Here is a 23,374-nt window from a genome sequence, read left to right on the forward strand (position 1 = left end):
GAACTACAAAGGCAGGAGTGTAAGTGAACTTTTATTGGGAAGGGATATCAACTTAAACAGCAGCAACTGAAGATTAAGAGAAGCCCCTGTTTTTGAAACACACAAGCTTCTGTATTACATGATACGGGAAGCAACTCAATTTGTGGTTTTCCAAACTTCAAATGCTCAACTTGATCTGGCCCAGAATTTCCATATTCCTACTGAAATGAATACACAGTAGCATGTGAAAGTCAATTATGGAAAGGAAACCCTGCAGAGTAAGAAGGGAATGTGAAGAATTAAATGCTATGTGGAACACTCTTTAGTTGCATTTAACTACATTTTCATATCTTACTGTAATACAAAACACAGTCAACTGGCAGGAACTGGTTCAGATTTGTTTTTAAATACCACTTTAGTCCGCTACATAAGTGTTTGGAAGTTACTTATGTTTATATGAAATGAAGCTATTAATACTTTTCTACAGCAGTAACCGCACACCAGGAAGGCCAGGACAAACACAAATCAAGGAATGGAGTTTTCCCAAAGCTGCAGTGTGAAAAGACTATAAATTGATTTCCATACACATGGATGGGTTTTCTTTGCTATAGGAAATCCAAGTGGAGCTATAAGGAATGGAAACGTGTAAAAAGGTTTCTTGAGAAGGAAAGGGAGAATGACGCCCCACGTGCAGTTTAGTTTTCTGCACCTTCTGCAGCATCACATTCTTCTCCTGCACTGTCTGATGTCCATAACTAGAAAGAAAAGAGAAACAGCATTAGCTTTCAGAAGTCCAGCTTGAACTCCAAAAAGGGACAACTACTGACTGTAAGGAAACGATAATGAATTAGATTTAAGGATGGCCACAAAGTACCAGGGCACTGGCGCTGCACAACCCTGGCTTCCAGTGTTTGCAGGGAGAGGGGTAACTGGACAGAGCTCAATGAGCTGTTAACATGCACAGGGCACAATGAGCTTTGCCCCTCAGGCAGAGCAGATGTGTTCTTATTGGCCGCAGCTTTTGTGCTTAACAGTGATGCCATCGATGCCAGGCCATTGAACAGCCTCAACAACACCTCAACAGGCAACTTCCATTTCAAATGCAGCAGTCTGAATCTTGCAAGAGTAAACCACCGGTTTGGTTATTGAAGCTAAGCACTTTACACTGCTAACAACAGACATTTCTACTGAAAGAGTACTGCAAAATAATAAGTGTTGCTGTAATTTTAAATACAGTGAATATTCAGAGAGGGTATTCCCTGAAAAACTGCCACAGTTGCATATTTTAATAGAACTTAGTTGTTCCAAAAGGCACTTTCCTTATATGGTTAATCATTATAATAGCATACTCAAACAAACTGATTTTATTCTTAATACACTGACATTTCAGAGCTTTTAAATGAAAATCAGGACAACAAATAAAGCAAGCTACACTGGATGTACACCAGGAGAAACTTTGTTTTGAGGTAGTCAACAAAACAGTTTGAGTAAGATTCCCTGACAGATCACAGATGACCGTGTTTTAACTCCTTGTCCTATCTTGTAAGTAGGTTGGGCTGAATGCTCCTTCTCCCATCTACCATAAGGCCAAACAGGAAGAATGTGAGCTAACCAGGCTGTTATTCCAGATTACACAGCATGAAGTTGGACATAAACTTACACAACATTCAAACTAAGTTATGAAAAGGTATCATAGGTAAACAGCCCAAGTCAGTGCTGTGCTTTGCACTAGAGCAAAATAAGGGGTTTTTTTTTCCATCACAAACAAGCAAACAGCTGGTTACAGAACCAGATAATACATAAAAAAGCAACTTACTGTTAGGTTGTCTCTAAGCAACTGCATGATGAGAGTACTGTCTTTGTATGAGTCTTCGTTCAGTGTATCAAGTTCTGCAATTGCCTCATCAAATGCCTGGAATAATTAAACCATCTTTAGCCTTTCTATTAACTGATCATTAAGCAAGCAAAAGCTAAACCTATCAGTAAAGGTAGCTTAAAAAAAAGGCAACATTAGAAGTTAATGACCTGAATTGCTCTATTTGAAACAAATCCATAATAAAGGTATACTAAAAGCTTGCCATGCTGCTGAAAATTTAAGTCACATTGTAAATACAGCCTCTGCTTGTACCCCCTCCAATCCCACTAACAATAATGAGCTTGGAAACCAGAAACTTTGAATAGAATCATTTCCTTCACAAACTCTAAGAAGTAATAATTTGCACAGTTTTAAGCATAAACTCTCTTCTACTTTCCCTGCAGGCATACCAGGAAAAAAAAATTGACTTACTGTCTTTGCCAGTGTGCAGGCAAGCTCAGGATTGTTGAGAATCTCATAATAAAATACAGAGAAGTTAAGAGCTAGACCCAAGCGAATTGGATGTGTTGGCTGCATCTCCTTCTTGCTGATGTCAAATGCCTCCTGATAAGCTCCCTGTGAGTTTTCTATTGTTTCTGTAAAAGAATGACAAACTAAGTGGTTTTGGATTCGTTTAAATTTTTTAAAAGATATTACTGCTTAAATCACTCCATTAATGGGAGACTGAACAGTGCTGTAGTAAGCCTGTTCTTAAGAAAACACTGCACTTACTTTAATCAAAGTAATGATTTTACGCCCATCTTAAGTACAGCTGCCACTGACAAAACACAGGGACCAAACTAAGCTACTACAGAGCAAAGGTATTCAAGAGAGATAAACACAGAGAACTTGGTAAACACAAGCATCCAAGATTACTGTATTGCTTCAGTGGCCTTTGATACTTTAGGTGAGGGGGGGAAAAAGCATTTGTACATTACTTTTTCTACAGAACTCCTACTTCATTCCTTGCACAGGATGGACATGTTCATCTGAGTTACGTGTGCAGAGTAAAGAAGACCCTACTTCTTGAGGAAGTTTGGAAGGCATGTACGGCATGTTCCTGAAAGACTGAAGGTTTGCCTCCAAAAACTGCACATAGACAGGTCAAGACAAAAAGCCCCAATGTTGTGCCCAAAATAACTGGGATAAACACCACAGAAAAAAGAGGTTGCCAGGTTAGAAAGTACTTCAGGAGTGCTATCTATAGTCTATTCCAGATTCACTTCTGATAGACAACCAAAGGGCCAACAGCTGCCCTATATGTCCTGCAGAATGGAAGGAGACTGCAGGAAAAGAAAGGTCATTGTCAGAGCTCAAAATACAGCTCTCTGAGGGAGCTACTACTGGAACTGCTCTAGCAAATGCTGGTAAAAGAGCTTGGTAAGTAAAATGTAGTAAGCTTGCAAAAGAGTCAAGACAAATTTGGATTTTCCAGTATTTACACTGTAATGAGTACTCAAGGACTATCCATTTGTTGAGAACAGGTGAAAGAAGGCAAAAAGCTAGCAAATCCAGGAGATAAATTAGCTTGTAAATACATAAAATATATTTGAAGCTGAGAAAATAACAGATGCTTAGGGATGGAACATCAGAAAAGCTTAAAAGTCTTGAAGTTTGCAAGAAGTTAAAGTGGAAAATGTCCATATGGTAATACACATAAGCTGTAACTTCACAGCTAAACCCCAGCAGGATCTGTTAACAAGGTTATATCAATCTCTCTTGCACTGTATCCCCTATCAGCATGTGTGGCATTTAATTTAGCCGAGAGGAGCTGGTATTTCTGTGCTCGGACAAGCCCAGATTTGTAGCTGTTGCTTGAGACAATGTATAAATCAGATGATCTCTGTGAAACGCAAAGGCAAGTTTTCTCTGCTACCCTTGGACTTGCTGGTGATACTTGACTCAGGTTAAGGGTTAAGAATTTCTGAATGCAACGACATTTACTCCATTCTGTACGTCTTCATCTTTCAACTTGAATGCTGCTACAATACAAGGAGACTAACGAAGCCTTTACTGAAGCGACAACCAGTCTCGTCCTCCCACTTTGCAATGCAACCAGTTTCAGGCAGCCAACCCTGTCAGATCCTGCCATGCCCAACTCCAGGGGACAGTCACTGCAGCACCCATGTGCTCCAACAGTCCCTCTCCTTTGTGTAACAGCATTACTGCAAAACTAATTTTAGTTTGTTATGTAGAAATAGATCACTAGCGTATGCCATACCAAGAGTTTTTAACATCACAACACTATCTGGGTGCCTTGCAAGAGTTTTAATAATTAATTCAATACATCTTCTCAATGCACAGTTAAAATCTTCCCCAGAAGAGGTTCCTAGGTACTTACAACTACCTATGCACATGTTCTAACTCCTAGGAAAGGTGTACAATCTCAGGATGCCCACTTATCAAGTAGCAGTTCCCAGGCCTTTTCTGCTGAATCCAAAAGGGCAAACTAAAATTTCAGGAACAGTATTATTCCCATGAAAATCAATTAGAGTACAGCTCACACTTTAGGGCTAGAGTATCGACCTAGTAATTTTGTTGCTTCTTTATAAACTCAGGAGACTAAAATGAAGTCTGCTTCACAGTGAAATGGTTAAAATTTATAGATCAACAGGACTCCAATATGGAGTACAAAATGTTACAGAGATTTTACTCTCCCCCACCAACTTTATTTTAGTAAAGAATTACAAACAAACAACATTAAATATATTACCATACCTTCACCTACATTGTTTTCCAGAAGCTCTGAATAAGCATTACAGAGGAACTTTTCGGAAATTTAGGGTAGCTGACAGGAGCACCAGCTGAAATTCCCTGGCATACTTAAGGTCTATTCAGAGTTTTGCTCTCTGTCTGTAGGAAAACTGGAGATTTCCAACTGAAACACAGCTAACTCATGTGAATTTGGAGTCTGTGTATTTCATTTCCTGGCCCCTCACCACAGACCAGAGCTGTGAAAGACCCAAGGCCACAAGGTACTTACGTTTTCTGTCATCACCACAGGCAACTTCAGCAAGGTATCGGAAGTAGTCTCCCTTCATCTTCAGGTAGAATACCTTGCTCTCTGGATTGGTTGCATTAGCTATTAAATATTTGTCCAAGAGCTCCTGGAACAACAACAAAACACACATTGACATATCACAAACACCACTGCAACTAAGTTCAATCTACTTCTCTCCCAGAGGTTTGGATGGACTCAAATGTTTGCTACAAGGCTAAACAGAGTTTTAAGGTATTTTAGATAGATGCACACTTATTTCAACAAATTGTGTAAAGGCACAAAACTAGAGACTGTATTAGGATCAACAGACAACTGTCCAATCAGACTGCAAGGAACAAGGAAAGGTTTACTGGTGTACAGTTTCAGGACCAAGTTTAGTTTCAGGATATGCACTTCTCATTTCAAAAACATTGCAAATGAGCAAGCTTTTACTGGAAAAGCAAAACACTACGCAGAAGGTTTCAAAGCTACTTTTTTTTTTTGCATCAATTGTGTTTATTAGGCTTATGATAAGGAATCTCTAGCTCACCTACCACAGGGAGTCAAGGATTCAAACCCATCTAGTCAGCAGCCAACCTCACCAAACTGCACCAGTTCTTTGCAAGGCTCTAAAGCAACATCTGCTCCAGCACAGCAAGGAAGCATCCTTCAAATCCACCCTGCCATTCCCAGAATGGAAAGTTATACAGTGCTCTCCAGCACACCCTGAGCTGCTGCAAACATCACTCCCCTTGTTCACAGCTCCCCTACCTGGTAACTAGAAGGACAAGGAAAGTTTTGCAAGCCTCCAGCAAGAGAAGGAAAGTCTCTCTCCAAGGCCACAAGTCATCCTAAGACAGGGGTGAAGAAAGGAGAGAAGAGCTACAGGACTTTCCCTCATAGAACAGGGTAGTTCAGAGAACTGTGAAGCAGGAGAGCAGCTTCTGGCTGACCTTGTCCCTGAACTCCAGAGATTTTACCCAACTCATTATTACAACCACCCATATTCTCCAGAGTTGACAAAAGATGCAAATGAGTTCTGACAGACTCAAGGAAACCCTGCAATACTTAGAGCAACTTCACAGTAGGAATGTAAGCGATAAAGATCTGCATTTACTTATTTGGAAAGTAAACAGGTCATAAAAGGAGCAGAAAGTTTCCACAAAGCTTGCAGCTGGCTAGTTAAGAGTTTTGATACAGGAACATGTATCAAAATGCATGAAGCTGCTACAAAGGACATATTCAAGGAACTGTAAGCTTTCTGCACAAAAATCCTTAGCACTTTAATTGGCTACTAGAGCACTATAGTCAAAACAAGCTAATGTCAGACACAAACCTACTCCCTATGCACACCACCACACCATTATTACTTCCTTTAACGATCAATGGAACCAGAGCAGTCCAGTTCAAAGCATTTACTCATTCCAAGTCCATTTGAGGTTTTGGCAACTATTTTAAACTGACACTTGAAGTAGGGTACTTCCAATTGGGTTAAAAAAACATTTTTGCATCCTAACAGTGTGTGTCCCATGGATGTAACACTGCAGTGCCCAGGCAAGCTCCCTTAGAGATCCCCACCAAGGCAGTATGGAAAGTACAGAGTCATACTGCCCTTGATACCACCCTAGAGAAAACAGCAGGAAGGTAAGCTGATACCAAGCCTGACACACCCTTGCACCTACCAAATCAGAGACAGATATTTTTAGGAGTTTCTGTAAGGCTATAAAACCACGGCCAAAGCCTAGACACCGGCTACTTGGCAAAGGGCAAGTGAGGAATCTGCATAACAATTTAACACAGTCAAGTATGCAGGGGCTTGAGCAAACATATAGAACAGTATAGCTCACTGGTGTTATGGGAAAAGCAGCAAAACTTTATGCCTGTTTTGAAACAAGAGTTAAGAGGTAGTAGGCTGATGGGTAATACAACCCCCATATTAATACTGTTATTGTGCATGAATCATTCTGCATTAGAATGAGTTATTCCCACTCTACAGATTTCTACAGAGAAAAAAACTTCACATTTTGGCTCGATGCTTTTCCTGCTGCTTTTCCCCTACGACAATGTCCACATCAGCCATAAAAGCACAACATTACACAAACCAGTTTCAAAGTCTCAGAGACAGCAACAAGTCTTAACATTTAAGTTTGATTTTACAAGTAACTGCCCAGAATGATGAAAGGTGACACATAATACACCTATGGTTTAGAAAGGTTCCATAAATCCATCAAGTTTGAACAGCAATCACCAGCCTCTAAAAGCCATCATATCGTTGGGACTGCACTAAGCAGCAGAGATGTGATTTATCCATGTGCTCGGATTAACTGTGCCACAGTCTAAGGAGCACTGACCAGACAAGCAGTGAAGATACTACATGGCATTTTAAACCAGGTATTTCACAAAACTGTATCTTTGATTCATCTTTTAAATGCTGAAATAAAACTTTTCAAGATGTTACAACTACATCAACAAGGGAACAAACAGGCATTTTTCTTCTATGCTTTCCAAAACATAGAAATTTACTGTATACTAAGCACACAAAGTATTACCCGTTTTATTACAAAATTCTATCTTTGGAGGTAGCTCTAGCACTAGAGCTGATCTGGCTTGGCTATGACTGAAAAATACTTAACCCCTGGAATCTGGTGTACGCTAAAGAATGTTAACAGGAAAGCTTTAGCACGTCCACTTTAAGCTGAATCTGAACGCTACATTCCCTAGAGCATTAGCACCCACTTTTTCTTCCCCCAGATGGGGTAGGCCACACACTTCAAGGATTTTGCCATGGTGCCAGCCCTACCACAAGCAAGCAGCACTGTGGCCTGTGTGTCAGTGCATCCTTAAAATGCTGCCTTCATTATGCAGATCTGAAAACCAGTGACTCTGTCCAAACTTCTGAGAAACTTAGAGAAAAAAGTGGATGCTGAGAATGAACTGCAGTTTTTCAGGCTGCAAAGAGTGGGTTATTTCCTAGGCACTACTCACGTGGAGGAGCTGAGTAGCCCAGCAGCTCTCACTCTCCGTTCATCTTGAGCACCTCCTAATCCTTACATAATACAAGTAAGGAAGAGGCCTGTGCCCTTGCTTCAGCTAGGGTGGAATAACCTCATTCTGGACTTTACATATTCAGTTTTGTTTTTTTAATAGTCTTAAATGGAACAAGATGTCATTTATGAATCACTTAGGTTAGAATAGAATCCAAACAGACTTTGAGTGAAGCTAATTATTTATCACGCCAGATGTTAATCTTTCAAATCATTCATGTATTTGGTGTACTTCGTGAGCCGTTCACCTCAGGATATCATCATCATTTCTTGGAAGGCATCTCACCCTCCCTCTCACAGACAAAATGTTGGTGGGGAGGTGAGAGCAGACAGCACAGTAAGCCAACTGATTTACTTTACACTGCTGTGAGTCAGTAATAGCCAGGAAAACTCACGATTTCCTGCATCTGTTCTGTCATCTTTCCCCACTTGGACTTTTTTACCTTTCCATCAGACAGCAATGAGCCAGGAATCCTTATTTTAAGTAAATATTAAATAAAATGACTAAAGGCAGGCAAAGCAATGAAGCAGATCACAGAGAGCCTCAAAAGCTTTTGTGATAATTTTACTTAGGGAGAGCCAAGCACTGCCAGAGGTATGATTCTGGGATGAAGTAAGGCAATACATTAGACTACTACACATACTCACATACAGTGAACATGCCCATCCCTTTTATGTATTAAAATACAGCTGCCACCATCACTTAAGAACTGCAGCTCTTCCCATCACCTTCCAAACCAAGCCTTGAACAACTAGCAATTATGTGCTCTGCAACACAAAACATGCCTCAGAAGCTGCATGAAAGCCATATGATGCCTGAGCTGCTGGCCTGCCCTGATGGGGGGTGACTCTCAGAACCAGGAACAGCATGAAGACGCAAGAATCAAAGCTCTATCCTTAGACCAGACCCTTTGTGTTCCACTGCAGATGCATTACAATGGGTCTGCAGTGTGACAGTCTGTGGTTGGTAGCTGCTGCTTCCCCCACACTAATATATTATGCTCAAGTGGTGTGCTGGTCTTCCTAGAGCATGATGACATTTCCCGTCCCACTTCTCAGAAGCGTTGCTCATCCATTTCAATTTATTTCTACCTTCACAGTGTGCTAACACTCCTGTCATCCTAACAGCACCATAGTCTCATACATTATATTCTTTTCTCCTCCTATAGAAGGAAGGCTTATTTATCTATTACAGAGATGCCAGCAACAAAGGGCCACCACTCCCTGGAACAGGTCTGCAGCTGCCTGAAGAAGCCACGGGGGAGCAGGCTGGGAGCCTGGTAGTCCCATACTTCTTCCCCCTGAAAGCTGAGGTTTTTTTTTCCTTTCTCTCTCCATTGGCAAACTTACTCCTCTACATGCCAAATGAAAGCTACACTTCAATTGCCTATTCGCCTATTCTCCATTCTACTCTTGTTCTTTCCCAACTACATAACTATCCTCTCAGTCCCTTTTCCGCTCTGTTTAAGTAGGCTCAAGGGTTGAACATGTGGTACCCACTGACCACTGCAATTAACCTGAGCCAGAAATACTAAGTCAATACATCTGCTCTCATCACTTCCCCATTATTTCAGCTTTATGAAAAGCAAACCCCGAAGGAATGTCAGCCATACCTTTACCTGAAGTGTCTGACACACACAAGGCAGCTCCCTGAAGACAGAGCGCCTTAATAATTATTTGTGGTGTGTGCATCCAGCCAACATCTCAGAATACACTAGCAATCCTCCTCTGCAATTCATGTTCCAGTTCCACTCCACATATGCTGTTACCTGTTTTCAGGGCAACACCTCCTTTAAAAACCTCACGCCAAGACAGGAAGTCCCACCACTCTCTCCCCATCTAAGCCTATTTTAAAAGGCAAGATTGATTGAAGCATTAAGTTCAATCACAGTGTACACTAAATACTTTCTGTACAACTTAACTACAGGGTAGGTTCAAGCGGCAGAAAAATTCCACTGCTATCTGATCTGTGCTGTTCTCTCCTCCCGCATATCCAACTATAAGAAATCTCAACAGCAAAGATGAGTTTGGAAAAAACCATCTTGGATACCAAACTGACTTTTTAGCTTCCTTCAGCAGTTGTGCCATTTAGAATTGGACTTCAGTAAGAGCAGCAAATACACAAGTCTAAGTCTCCTCATACCTTCCAATACCACTAGCTAGTGGATATGTTCTTCATACTTAACCATGCAATACCAGAGGATGAACGTGAACCAGGTCAGCTCCAGAGATTACCTACTCATCACAAGTGGTTTGATGCCAATTTTCAAAGCAAACTAAAGACACCATGTGCCTGGGTATTGACAGAAGATCTCAATGTGGTAAGCTCAAGTAACCCAAAACATTTACAATGTCGCCATCACTCAGATGTCAACACCTATGACATGTTTGGGTCACATCACCAGCACCAAGTTATTTAATGTTATGCTGTTAAAAGACTGATCTACATTGCCATTTGCATTTCTCACTGAGTGCAGCTTATCATTAATTTTGCTCCACCAGAAGGAAAAAAGTCGATGTAAAAGCAACCATCAGAAACAGCAATGCTCTCCAAAAGTTTGTCCTGTAAGTTAAGCTGCTGCATGGTATTCAGCAAGGAGGAGTATCAATGTTCTAAATGGCTGGCATAGAATTTTCTGAATTAAGTCTGTGTTAGATAAAGTTTGATTTTTCAAGTCAGACTGTCTCAGCAACACCCTTGAGACTAAAGCCCATATATCTTACTTCAAGTTGTTTGAAATACCTTATTTCAGCACCATTTTCATTTTCTGGGAATGTAATTTTAAACGCTATTTTTAAAAGTGAACCTCCAAACCATTTGTGGGAAGTAATTGGTATTTGCAGGTTTTAGTAATTTAAAACAATGTCCTTTACCTGGCTTGAACTCCTATGACACAAAAAGCATCTAGAGAAAAAACAAAATCCAATAGAATTTTTTTGACAGAAGAACAAACTAATAAATATTAATGCATGTAATATTAAAAAAATTATATTCCTGCTCACTGCATAATGGAGGAAGTTCAATTATATGGAAAAAAGAGAGAAGAAAAAAGAAACCAAGCTGAACTTCTGCTCAGCAGCTCTTAGCTGTCCAAGTGCTCCCAGACCTGCCAGCAGAGGAGGTGCCATCATTCCACAGGGTACCGATTTTTCACAGGTTTTACAGGAACTAGACTGAGTTTTATTGTTGTTTCCTAGATGTTTCTTCCTTCTCTGAACCAACACTAAATGTTCCCTATTTTGAGCTTTCAAGTGCTTTTGCATTTTTTGTTTTGTTTATTAAGGAGCACTGAAGCTCACCACCAGAACAGATGTTGGCTGGGTAACAGCAAGTAACTGATTACTTAATGTTGTACCCCACACTAACTGGCCAAACCCCACAGAACAAAAAAGTTCTTCACATGCAAGTGAAGAAACTGTTTCAAAATAAACCTACTTTGAGACAAGGTTCCTCAAGAATAACGCACAAGCACAGAGGGCATGTCAACACTTCTTTTAGCAAGTTAACTCACCACTCTGAAACATGGATTCAACATCAGAACCCCATCTACATGAGCAGCTTGCGTCCCACAGCAACAGTGTGAAGTGTGTGAGGCTACATAAATTCAGCCAGGACTACAGTATATAAAATATTTGGAAAAATTATTCAGTCTCAAGTGTTTTTGAGGGTCCATCCAGAACCAATATAAGAGAAAAAGACTTAGAAGCAGCATACAGAGAAATGGTTTCCACCCTAACTGCAGTCAAAAAGCAAAGCTAAAAGTTGGTGAGGCAGCTCAGACCAACATCACCTAATATAACTTAAATGTGAATTTAAACACATCAAATATTCCAAAGTCTCTGACAGCACACATGATTGGTGTGGGCTCAGACCTTTCAATAAGGCTTCTACTCACAAATGACTGCCTGTTTTAATCATCCAGTGAAGTGGTATTTAAGACTTCTTGTCTATTTCAAGTATAATCAGTCATTCCAAAGTCCACAGTATGACTCACTGCAACCTAGGTGTGTTTTAACGTTCAGCAGTTGTTTTCTTGAAGGGAAAGGAAGAGTCCCCTGCTGCCACAGTAAGATCACTTTACTTTCAACAGTGTAATTTTGCGGAACTAAGTTCTTCATCCTTCAGGACTCAAGCTCTATACATCAACTCCTCTTGGGAGAATATTAAGTGATTTTCATACAGACCTCTTCAGACTAACAGCATTTCAGTTTATGTATTGAGGAAAATATGTGTGCACCTTTCCAGTAATGGCATGGCCTTAAGATGACCTGACAAAGCACTGTTGAGAGCAGAGACAAATGTACCTGACATGAGAACGGAGAGGGTGACCTAATTCCTCTTTTCTATTTGGTTCCATGTCTTTGTCTACACAGTTTTAAAAACTGGCAGTCAATACCTAGGATTGGCCCGGAATGAAGTATCTGGAATCCCACTTAACAAATGCACTGGAAGCCTGAGCTGCAGCACGTCTGCCCACACTATTCCCACCTGGTGCTGAGATTAATTTAATCTAGAATTTACACTCACTGTTTATACTTCTCCTCAAACAAGTTTAAAAGTTCTGTGGCCCCCAGAGAACTATGTAAGCCAGGAACTAGAAGCGTATGGAAATGCAAGTTCTTCTTTCTATAGATTTTCAGACAAAATGAACAATCCAGTGCAAGTCAGAGAATTATTTAAGTTTTTATGGAACAGCCTAAAGTTTTCCAGTTTCCCCCATCAAATGTAGAAATGAGTCTTTAAAAAAAAGTCATCTTTTCAACAATTATAAATTTTTGATGAATTAATGGTTATACAACACAGTCAAAAGCTTTCAGGAAAATTTCCTTGGTATCTGACAGATTTATCTCAAATTGATTCTAACATCCTTCCATGACTGCATTTTACATATTTCTAATTCCTCAAAATACTTTCAAGTGCTCTTCTCCTCTTAGCAAACATGCATTTTAGACACCAAATTCTTCTTCATAATCCTGGCTATCTAAAAGCTTCTTTCAGCATCCATTTGTGACCTTGCATAACATGATAGAATCAAACAAAAAAGCCTAAATTTTCATTTAAAAATACTTCTATGCTCTGCAGCTACAGAAGCCCAAAGGTAAGATTAAATGACTGACTGAGGTATATCTAGACTAACAGCACTCAAAAGGAACACCGGCACACAGGAGTTACGTGGTCTTAAGGTACATTGCCCTTACACAAAACTCATTTTGACTTGCTTTAGTTCTCTTCTCTCTTTGGAAGCCCTTGATCAGAGGCTTGGGATCACTGAAATTCAAAATAACACAACATCCCTTTCTTCCCATTGCTTAGTGTAGCTTGGAAGAGCCTTCTGCATCATCCAACTTCATCTTGAAGGAAACCCAGCAATACGTTATTTCACTCAGTCTATTAGGAGTATGCCAGTAATTTGTTATTCCCCAAATGAGACAACAATGAAGCCTAACCTTAGGTCAGAAAAACTAAAGGCAACATTTCAGATAACTTGGCTACAACACTATCTCACAGAAAGTGAGCCGTGACTTTTTGCTAAGGTACTGCTACCTACTTTTACTAAAAACAATTTCTGCTTACAAGAATTTTGCAAGATGTATTCAACTTCAGAACGAAACTTCCTGATGAAGCTTTATCCAGGAAGGATGTGGCTGTCAGTCAGGTAACAGTGTATACAGTGTACTGAGAAAGTTACTATTAAAGCAAATGGAAATGTTTCTGTTTTCAGAGCTGAACACCACTCCTATATCCAGCTACTTCAATGAATGGATCATATAAATTAAAGCAGAGAATAAAAAGTAATAGAGTGTCTTGGGGTGACTTGATGTTGTATTCCTTATCACTGCACTATGCCCAGAAATTAGTATATATGCCTTTCTATGCTTTTAAACTGAGCCTGAGAGGGGAGAGAGAAAAGCGTACTTTTTCAAAGCAGTTTGTTTTCATGTTCCGAGGACGGAGATAAAACCTGTCTGCTTCTGCAGAGCGAGGGTGGGGGAAGCAGCCTGCTTGCTTTCCAGCCAGCTTTCGGCCAGTTTTTCAGCTCCTTTTCCTCCGGAGAGTTGAACATTTGTTTTCCTGGGACTTCATTTTTCCTTTTTATCTTTGCTGGACTGTTTCAACATCAGAATACATCGGGAGGAATTTCCACTGAGGCCTTGGCCCTGGAGGGGGCCCACCACCCTGTCCCAGCTCCAAGGAGGGAGAGAGAGACTACGGAGGGACTCTGAAATTTCCCCAGGTTTTTCTCTCCACAGAGGGAGGTTATCTTATTTAGCATTATTATTCTTCTCCCGTGTTTGTTAAATAAATAGTTTTTATCTCTTTCACTTTCCTTCGAGGAAAATTCAATTTTTCCTGAACCTGGTGGGGGAGGGGTGGTTGTAACCTGCCTTCTCTCAAGAGGATGTATTTCTAAATTTGGCCAAACTGGCACAGAGCAAGTAATAAACCTTTATCGATGTTAGAAACTGGTAAATCAAACCCTTGATTACTTTAACAAATTTAGAGAAAGGCACAAGCAAAATCATAGCTAATTCAGGACTTCCAGTTCTTAGATCTTGATATCTGATGTTTTCGTGGGTGCACAGACCACAAGATGTGAAACTCAGCACTGAAATTGTTTTGCCGCCTCTCATAAGTGCCCAGCTCACACAAACTGGGTACTGCTATATATTCAGATATACAGGATGGATTAGCAATTGACAAGCTTACAAATAAGCAGTATGCTCAGCTGAAGTGTTCTGATGTTGGTTCCAGCTTCCTGGGATGCAGAAGGGATGAGGAGGAACTTGTAAACACTCATCAAATGAACTTGGTGGAGCTATACTGAGTAAGTGCCACAAATGCAGTGCCTGAGAATAATTACTTACCTTACCTGTCTGTGACAAAACTGGCTTCAAGTTAATTGGCAGTAGGAAAGCACATCCACAAGTACCATCAAGGGGCACCTGGCCCCTCAAAGACCAAGAGCGTAAAGCCAAATATGAAAACATTGATTAATCAAGTGTGCACCCTCACCTACCAAATAACAAAGTATATCCATGCACTTTTACCAGCCCTTCCTCTGCTATCTTCCTCACTACCTTCCTTTCTTTGAAAATCGGTCATCCCCCATTACTGAAACCAGAATACCAAGCTGCAGTGCCTGTACAGAAATGGGTACAATCTACAGCTTTAATATTGTGCTACACAACCCCAACTTGTGCCATCATAAAGAAATCAAATGCTAATAACCTTCAAACTCAAGTGTGCTCTTTCCTAATCAAGTTCTCTCTCTCTCATAAACAGTCTTCTGTGTTTTACTTCAAAAAGTATATACATATACTATCACATTAGTATGTAAGGCAGTAGAAATGCCTGTGAGACAACTGTCTAGAAGCTAAGTGTGACAGTGATTTACAAAATCTGTTAAAAGCTTCACTGCATGAGCAGAAAAACAGAATTTGTGGTTTTGTTTTCCAGTTCTACCTAGTGAGCACATCCTGCTTTCTCAAGGCCACCAAACCAGTAAATGTCCTCCAAGAAATTTAATAATTCTAGCCAGCATATGGCTGTAGGGGGAGGGGGCAGCAAGCAAAGACTGCATGGGACAGCAACCATCAGAATTCCTTGAACTGTTTTTAGCTGGACTCTTTAACAGTCTGCAGTCTGTTCAAGAACCTCAGTGTGTTCTAGGCTTTGTTTCTGCAAGAATAAGTCCTTTCTCAGAAATGATTCCATTTTCTCTGCACAAGAGTAAGGATTCCAGCAGCAGCTTCTACTGAAGGATGACAGAGAAGGTAAGAGAAGGCAAAACTATGAATAAATAAAGTTCAGATCTAAGTTTCAAGTACATTAAAGTAAAAAAAAAATTAAAGCATTAAGCTCCACAATTCTTACCACAAATGTGTGATGGTTGCTAGAAGTTGTGCTAAGAACAAAAAAGAAAAATCATCTCTCTCCCCACAAATAACTTTTCATAAAAAAACATTATTTATTCCAAACTATTAATTTAATTCACATTCACTCCACAATTCTGGATTTGTCAAGAAGTAACGTTCCCAACCTGACTTTCATGAAGTAGCCTTTCCTTTTGGTCAGTCACTTAAGAATTGTAAGTTACTTTAACTTACAAAGATTTAAAATGTAACACTTGAAACACTGTCCCAACCATGACTGGGACAACTAACTCAAGTCCAAATGTAGTATTAAGTGACTAGCATGTCTAACCTTCAAAATAAAACTGCATCCTACATAATTCCCTGTATCAAAAGATTGTATGTAATACCCTTTTACTGGGTTTCACCTCTATACCACATATATTTTTATACAAAGTCCGTCTGTTCACTGAAAATAGGAACGCAGAGACAAAGGATTCACAAGACATGAAACTCTGGTAAATGATTTACATACCAGCATGAAGCTGATACCTACTGCATCTGCCAAATTTCTGCATGTGCAATAAAAAAAAAAGATTTCACTTTTCTGTAGGCCAAAGGTAGCAGTATGGAAGAAACAGAGCTATGGTCAAAGTTATCCATCGTAAGACATCAGATATTTTAGCTGACATGAGGAATCTATTTGCTACTGCAAGAAAATGCCAGCTTCATTTTCAATGGAGTTATGAACTTGTGCTGTTGAAACAAACTGCTCTAAACATTACCTTATAGCATGGTGAGTTTTGTTCTACTTATTTTAAGTGACTAACCTTAGAACTAGATCTACAAAATGGATAATCAGAAGTCGACAGACTTTTTTTACCTGTTTTTATTAGCTTCTATTATTTTTTAATTATGTGAAGCAGCAGTAGGAACAACATTGCAACCTTGGGGGGAGGGTGGGAGGGAGGAAGGAAAGGGAAGCTGGCAAGAGCAACACATCAATCCATGCTTTCAACAATTAACAGTGCAATCTCACAGAAGATCAAAGCATCCTATCAGCCTTAAGACAGTAAAAATACAGATAATATACACCTTATAGCTAAGAACTACTTCATTGCAGGCACTGCCACAGGGTACCAAAAAGAATCAACAGCACAAGTAATGTGACTGTTCCTGCATTTCTAGAAGTTCAGAATGCCCTTGCTCATTTCTACAGAAACAGGCCAACATGGGCCTGACACAATACGATGTAAAAATGTTTACAGAGGACACTGTGAAAACAGATGTTTGGAAAAAACTGAAAAGCCTCAGGTATATAACTTTTCTACACAAAATTTTTAAAAAATATTAAAAAAAACTTTTAAGTTTCAGCTAGAGATACCAGAAGTAACCATCAAGATACAGTTGTTTTCAAGCCCTAATGATCTTAACTACAGCATCTGCATCAAGATTTAAACTGCAGGCAAGTAGTTATCAAATCTCATCTCTATTACTCCAAGAAGAGCTTCAACACATCAGGACCTAAAAACTGAACACATGCAAACAAATGCACAAAAACCCTCAAGCTGCAGGTGGACAGCGCTGCCAGGCAAGGGCTGCCGTCCTCCCTGCCTTGACACTACTAAAGAACAAAGGAGCTTGAATGCAGCACAAGTTATAGCCATGCAAAAGGACCAAGGCTCTCAGAAAACCCACCTGTTTAATCCCCAGAAAGGTTCAAATTCAAAAGTTAACTTTTTAAAAAGCCTAATGCCACTGAACAGTGGAGTGTGCATACAATTAAGTAGGTCTTATATTGTACATTCCATCTTCAAAGTTTCCCACATAATTTCACTAATTATATGAAAGGTGCTGCTGCAGCCACCCTTTCTACATTATCTAGTACCCCGTGTCTTGAAATCACTCAAGTCAAGAGAAAGCAACATGAACTTTGTGCTCACAGAGTATATGAAACATAGTTCAACTTTATCTTGGAAAAAAATTAAGTTGCCAACCTGTTTCTTTATTCAATGAGAAGAAAGTTTCAAGAACAGTTTTAACTATGAGTCACAAAGGATGACTCAACATTAATTCTCTACATTACCAAAGAATTAGTCAATCAATACAGGGAGTTCAGCAAAACCTCCTAGTGTACCTTTCAAATAAAACATTTGTGCAAGTTGTTTGACAGCCATACCATTTCTCCATTAGAGAGCCACTCTCACCTGAAAGGCCAGTCATAAAATTAAGTTAAAAAGCATTCAGATCATGCCTACTTGCGAGATAGGCAGTTAAAGAATGACAGTTAAATAATCAGTAAAACTTTGATTTTTATGTATATACCTATATACAGATATCTCAATGTCATTTGGAATGCTTGTATTCTAGTGGTGATCAAACCATGCCCTGAAACAATACCTTACTTAAGTGGCTTGGGACACTTTTTGCAGGAAAAAAGTAATTACAGATTCAGTGTTGCTGATATTTTAATTTAAAAATTGGCACTATATTTAATGCTAGCACAAGTATTTCTAAATGAAGATTTAGAAATATGCCATACCAGTAGATAAAAAAAAGCCTTTTGAAAAAACTGTTAGTAGTATGACTAACAGCAGTCACACTCCACCCAACACACCCACCCCTGCTAAATCCAAATACTTCAGATGACAAGCAACCTTTCCATACTACTTGCCAGCAGTTGTTACAGTTTAGCTGCCATCCTAGAATTAAAAAAGCATCTCTGAGATTCAGCTGAAGAGATCTGAAAAGGCTACAAGCTGTTACCATAGAATTAGTACTGGAGAAATCATCATTCAAAGGAGGAGCCAAAACCATCGTGTGGCTCAGCTTTAAGAAACCCATCTTCTGTAATGCCTGCTCGTCGTGAATTCCAGCCTCTCAGATGCTGACTCATGGATCATAGGAGTGCTAGATGGAGAAGGAAAGGGAGGGAATCGGAACAGAACATAACTGCACATGGTCCTCAAAGAAGGAATAAAAAACCAAAGGCTTCCATTTCCTCCTAGCAAAGGCAGGCACAGCTTTGCAGCACGACGGGACAGGACAAGCATGTTCAGCTGTACATTTCAGTCTTCACTACTTCCTGCATACTTCCAGGCCAGAAGGGGAGTGTTGCCAACAGGCCATTGCTGAGAACAGAGAAAGACTACAGTGCACTGAAAAAATCATCTAGCACAGGAAAAGCTTGCTTTCCCTACATCAGAGGTCTGTGCTAGCACAGCTACCAGAATACCTGCTAGCCACCATCAGATGGGGTGGAGTAACTTCAGTATAGACAATGTGAGAAGTGGTTCACTGCCTCTCTTGGAAACACAAGCTCCTTGCCAAAATGGTAAAACCCATATGGGATTTTATGCATCACCTCCTCTAAGGCACTAGATATGGTAAAAGGACAAAGGGAGATTAGGAAGTCTGAAGAGTGAGCTTTATGTGGAGGTCCCAGGAAGTTAGTTCTGAAGTGGGGCACTGAGTAGAGAAGAGAAAGAAGAGTGACACAAATGCTGGCACTGCATCACACAAGCTTCTAGTGAAACTCTTGTCACAGGAAGTAGGAACCCAAAGTACATCCCATAATTTCATAACGGTGAAAGTTTCACAATTTCAATACACCTGTAACTGCAGAAACAGTTTTGCTCTTGTGGAAGGGATGGGCTCTAAAATGTGATAAGGAATTAACTCAACTGATTCGTAAAGCTAATAAATATGAAAATTAGTTTCAAGAAAAGGTAACTCACTTTGACAGACTTAGAAAGAACGAACAAACCTAGGTGGCAGCACACAAGGAAGCATATAGGTATTTTCAGCACAATCCAAAGAATTCCCTTGTACGTGAGCCAGAACACTTAATCAAGAAGAAAATTCAGTTACTTCCAAACCAGTCACCTTTAAATTCATGTCTCCTAAACCAATCTAGAAGAAATTTACCTCAAAATTCTTTATTTCCCAATAGACTTGCTTCCTCCTGTTCTCACATTAGCAATACTAGACAGCAAAAAAAACAAAGGTAACTAAGAGGAGCAAATAAATCACTGAAGACGATCTGCCACACAATTACTATTGTACTATGCACATGCAACTTCTTGCAGCTCCCTGGTCATGCAGAACAGGGTCCAGCAGCCTCCACACTGCTGACACACATCTCTTTGAGCTCCTACTACAGTGCACTACAGTTTTCCTATCAATAGCATCTGGAATTCTGCTGCTTCCACAGAAATGAACTTCTGGGCTTTGATGCATGCTTAGGGTGTCATTCCAGCCTTTACACCTTAGGTTTTCATTGTTCCGTAATTACTGCAAATTCATCTCGAGGATACCCTGAGAAGTCAGTGTGCATCTAACAGAGTAAATTTCTACATGTCTCTTTCCCACCTTCAATACAGATGTCTCAGCTTATAAAGTCAAATTTATGTTAAAACATTCCTCAATATGTCTCTTGAAGACCCCTTGAGAGTATTTTTCTTCATGAGGAAGTAAACAAAATGCACACATGGTTTAAATGTTTGTAACAAGTTATGAACTGATCTGAATAAAAGAGTTTTCATGTTTTCAGCTTATCCTACGAATAGGTAAGTTTACTAACCACAGCACAGAGGGTAAATTCCCTGTATCTCCACAACTACCTGGTGAAATACTGCATATGGATCACTCCGCCCGAATATGTACCTCACAGATACTCATTCTGAGTATCTCAAATGCCTCTACACATACAAGGTCCATAGCATAGTGCAGCTGATCTTCCCTATCACGGTGACCCCACATAATGGTTGTAGAAGTTACTGCACTGACTTCCCCTACCCCAGCACTTTGCATAATATGCCCCAGCCGAGTTCCCAGTCCTTCCCCCAATACAGCAGCACACTTAAATACTGCATTTCTTTACCTTAAACAAAATAGAAGAAAAAACAAGTCCCCACTTACCAGCACCGTGGTGCAGATGGACCTGAGCTCAGACTCCACCTTCTCCCGATAGTCCTTGATAAGCTGCATCTTCTTGTCACTGGTGTCTGTCTTCTGCTCGATGCTGGAGATGACCCTCCAGGCCGAGCGCCGTCCCCCCACCACGTTCTTGTAGGCCACGGAGAGCAGGTTGCGCTCCTCGTTGGACAGCTCGGCACCCTGCTCCGTTACTGCCTTCATGCAGGTGGCCATGTCATCGTAGCGCTCGGCTTGCTCAGCCAGCTTGGCTTTCTGGATCAACTCGGTCTTATCCATGGTGGCTGGCAGTGAGACAAGAGCAGTGTAGTAGCAGAAGCAGGAGAAGCTGGGGATGTCACACTATCAACACGAGAATGCACCTCAAAACCTGACAGAAAGAAGACAGTAACCATGATGGTGGGATAAACACCACCGAACACGATCCTATCGGCACCCACCGCAACCCAGCAAAAAACAAGGATCACGGTGAGCCTTGCCTCCCCTTCCCAATCTCCAGGTGCTTCTCCTGAAAAGACGGACTGCAACATCCTGCCCTTCCATGCAAGGCTACGGGAACTCGTCCCAAGGGTCCACCCCTCGGGAAACCACGACCTAGAAACCCAGCCGGGGAAGGCACACTCGGTGCTATCCAAGGGACGGCAGCCTGGCGCCCGAGCAGTGGAAACAGCTGTTTTTCCATCAGAAAAAAGTCATCACTCTGCTTTTCCTCCGTGCCCTACGTGAGCCTATTACCATGCCCTCTAACAGGGAGTCGTGGAAGGATTCCTGGTCACCACCCAGCCTGAGGCCCTCGCCCAAATCCCTACCCCCGTGTGCTACGAGCCCTGCGGGCGAGCGCCGGAGGCAGGCGGGCATGAATGCCGAGACTGGCGGGAAAAAATACATAATAAAAGCAGCAAGGCGAGGTCGGCCCCGGGGAACACGGCAGGGGTGAAACCCCTCCAGGACCCGCCTCCCTGGGAGCGAGCGAGGCCGGGGCCGCGAGGCCGGGGCAGGGGCCTTGGGCGCTTCTCCTCCCCACGGCGGGGCGCAGCAGCCCCGGGCCTCCCGGCTGCGCCGGCGGCCGTAGATCCGGCCCTCAGCGCGGCGGGGGCCCCGCGCTGCCGGCGGGGAGCGCGGCCGCTCCCGGTGCGCGGTAGGGGGTGCGGTCTCGCGCCCAGAGGCCGCGTCCCCTGGGACGGTGGGGGGCGCGGGGACGGCCGGCGGAGTCCCCGTGGCGACGGGGCGGGAAGAGGAAGCGGCGGCGGGTGCGAAATGGCGGCGCTGGCTGCACCTCCCGCTCCTCGGGGCCGCCGAGCTCTCCACGCCACGATCACAAAATGGAGGACACGGCGGGAGGAGGCAGCGGAGCTGGGCCCATCCCGCCGCCGGCCGCGGCCTCGCGCTCACCTGGGTCCGCCGGGCTGTGGGGCCGGGCCGCGCCCGGTCGGTGCCGCGCTCGGGGCTGTGGCGGAGAGAAAGAGCCGCTCCCGTCTTGGCCGAGCCAGCGCTGAAGGGCGTTGGCGCGCGCACCGACCCGCTGCCCGGCCCGCGCCCACGCGGCCAATCGCGGCCCGGCCTGCGCGCCAGGCCCCGCCCCTCCGCGCACCGCCGACCAATCGGAGCGGAGCGCGCCGCCGCGGGGGCGAGCGCGGGCAGGGCGCGAGCTCGGCTGGGCCCGTGGGCTGCGGCTGGGGCCACGGGGTTTCCTCCAATGAGATCCAGGGTGGGGTGACGTCACTATCTCCATGGTGACGCCGCTACACCCACCCCCCACCCCCCCACCCTCCGCCCCCTCCCCCGCTGCTCCCCCCCGCCGCCCAGCGCCCGGCACCCGGGACCGGGACCGGGAGGGGGACGGGGGACCGGGGGAGGCAGCGGGAGGGGGCGCGGGGCTCCCGGTGGGAGGGCCCGGCCGAGACGCTGCCCGTGCCGGCGGCGGGGCGGGGGGGGGCGGGCGAGGCGGTGCCCGCGCTCGCACCACGGCGGCTGCTCTTCCGCCCGCGGGCGGCCGCGCCCTCGGGCCGCCGCTCCCCGAAGCGCCGGCGGGCGGTCGCTCCCGTAGGAGCGGGCGGCGAGCCCGGCCCCGCCCGAGCTGCCCCTGCGGCCGTTCCGGAGCGAGGCCGGACGAAGTCCGGGTGCTGCCGCCGCCGGGTGCCGGGGGGCGGCCGAGTCTCGTACAGGCACTGCGGGGCTTCGTATTCCCGAGTACGTGTTCCCGGGGCCCCGGGGGGTGGAGGCAGCATTTCCCATAAGCAACTGTCAGTGTATTTGCTTGTTTTCGTCCTCTTGATTTCACCTTAATTCTCTAGAGGTCAGACCATGCTATGACATACCATAGTAGCGTGTTACCCACCCGTGACTGGATAAAGATGAGGCACCCATGGCCATAACGCTGGCCGAGTGGGTGCATGACTTTGTGTGCACTCGCGCTGCCTGAGCCTCAGAGGATGTGGTAAGGACACGGTGGGTTTGTGCTGTTGGTATTGCCATACAAAATCAGGTCAAGCGAGGTCAGGTTCTCCAGTGTCTGTGCAGTACCAAGTCTCTGCGTGAAGTGATGAGATCTCTCACCTTTGCTTTTAGCATCACCAAATATAGTCACACTGAGGAACTTTAGCATCCCGATGGGATGATGAATTCTGTGAATCAACCTCAGGATGTTACTGTCTCAACTCATAAAGCTCTTGGTCCATGTTTGGACTAGGACCGGGACTATGCACATGGAAATTTGAGCTGTGCTGT

The 23,374-nt window shown here is 43.0% G+C and overlaps 1 protein-coding gene across 2 annotated transcripts; it reads right to left on the minus strand.

Moving 5' to 3' along the window:
- Positions 1–364: 364 nt before the first annotated feature.
- YWHAQ (tyrosine 3-monooxygenase/tryptophan 5-monooxygenase activation protein theta) lies at positions 365–22,176 on the minus strand. 2 transcript variants are annotated; one of them, XM_082301718.1, is made up of 6 exons: positions 22,040–22,176; positions 20,633–21,017; positions 4,818–4,941; positions 2,267–2,430; positions 1,796–1,891; positions 365–734 (listed from the first exon to the last, which is right to left on the minus strand). In XM_082301718.1, the coding sequence occupies exons 2-6, from the start codon at positions 20,924–20,926 to the stop codon at positions 675–677; spliced, it is 738 nt and encodes a 245-aa protein (XP_082157844.1). In that variant the 5' UTR covers positions 20,927–21,017; positions 22,040–22,176; the 3' UTR covers positions 365–674. The 2 variants fall into 2 exon arrangements, with proteins under 2 accessions (XP_082157844.1, XP_082157845.1); XM_082301719.1 differs by having other exon boundaries at positions 20,633–20,931; positions 22,040–22,125.
- Positions 22,177–23,374: the final 1,198 nt, after the last annotated feature.

The sequence above is a fragment of the Coloeus monedula genome, assembly GCF_965178545.1.
Source record: "Coloeus monedula genome assembly, chromosome: 2".
In the NCBI taxonomy this organism is placed as follows: Eukaryota; Metazoa; Chordata; class Aves; order Passeriformes; family Corvidae; genus Coloeus; species Coloeus monedula.

Excerpts from the sequence above, each read along its gene's own strand:
- YWHAQ (XM_082301718.1), bottom strand. The coding sequence starts at position 20,926 with ATGGATAAGACCGAGTTGATCCAGAAAGCCAAGCTGGCTGAGCAAGCC. Across the intron at positions 2,431-4,817 it reads CTGTGGTGATGACAGAAAAC|AAACAATAGAAAACTCACAG; the intron begins GTAAGTACCTTG and ends ATTCTTTTACAG. Across the intron at positions 1,892-2,266 it reads CCTGCACACTGGCAAAGACA|GCATTTGATGAGGCAATTGC; the intron begins GTAAGTCAATTT and ends TAATTATTCCAG.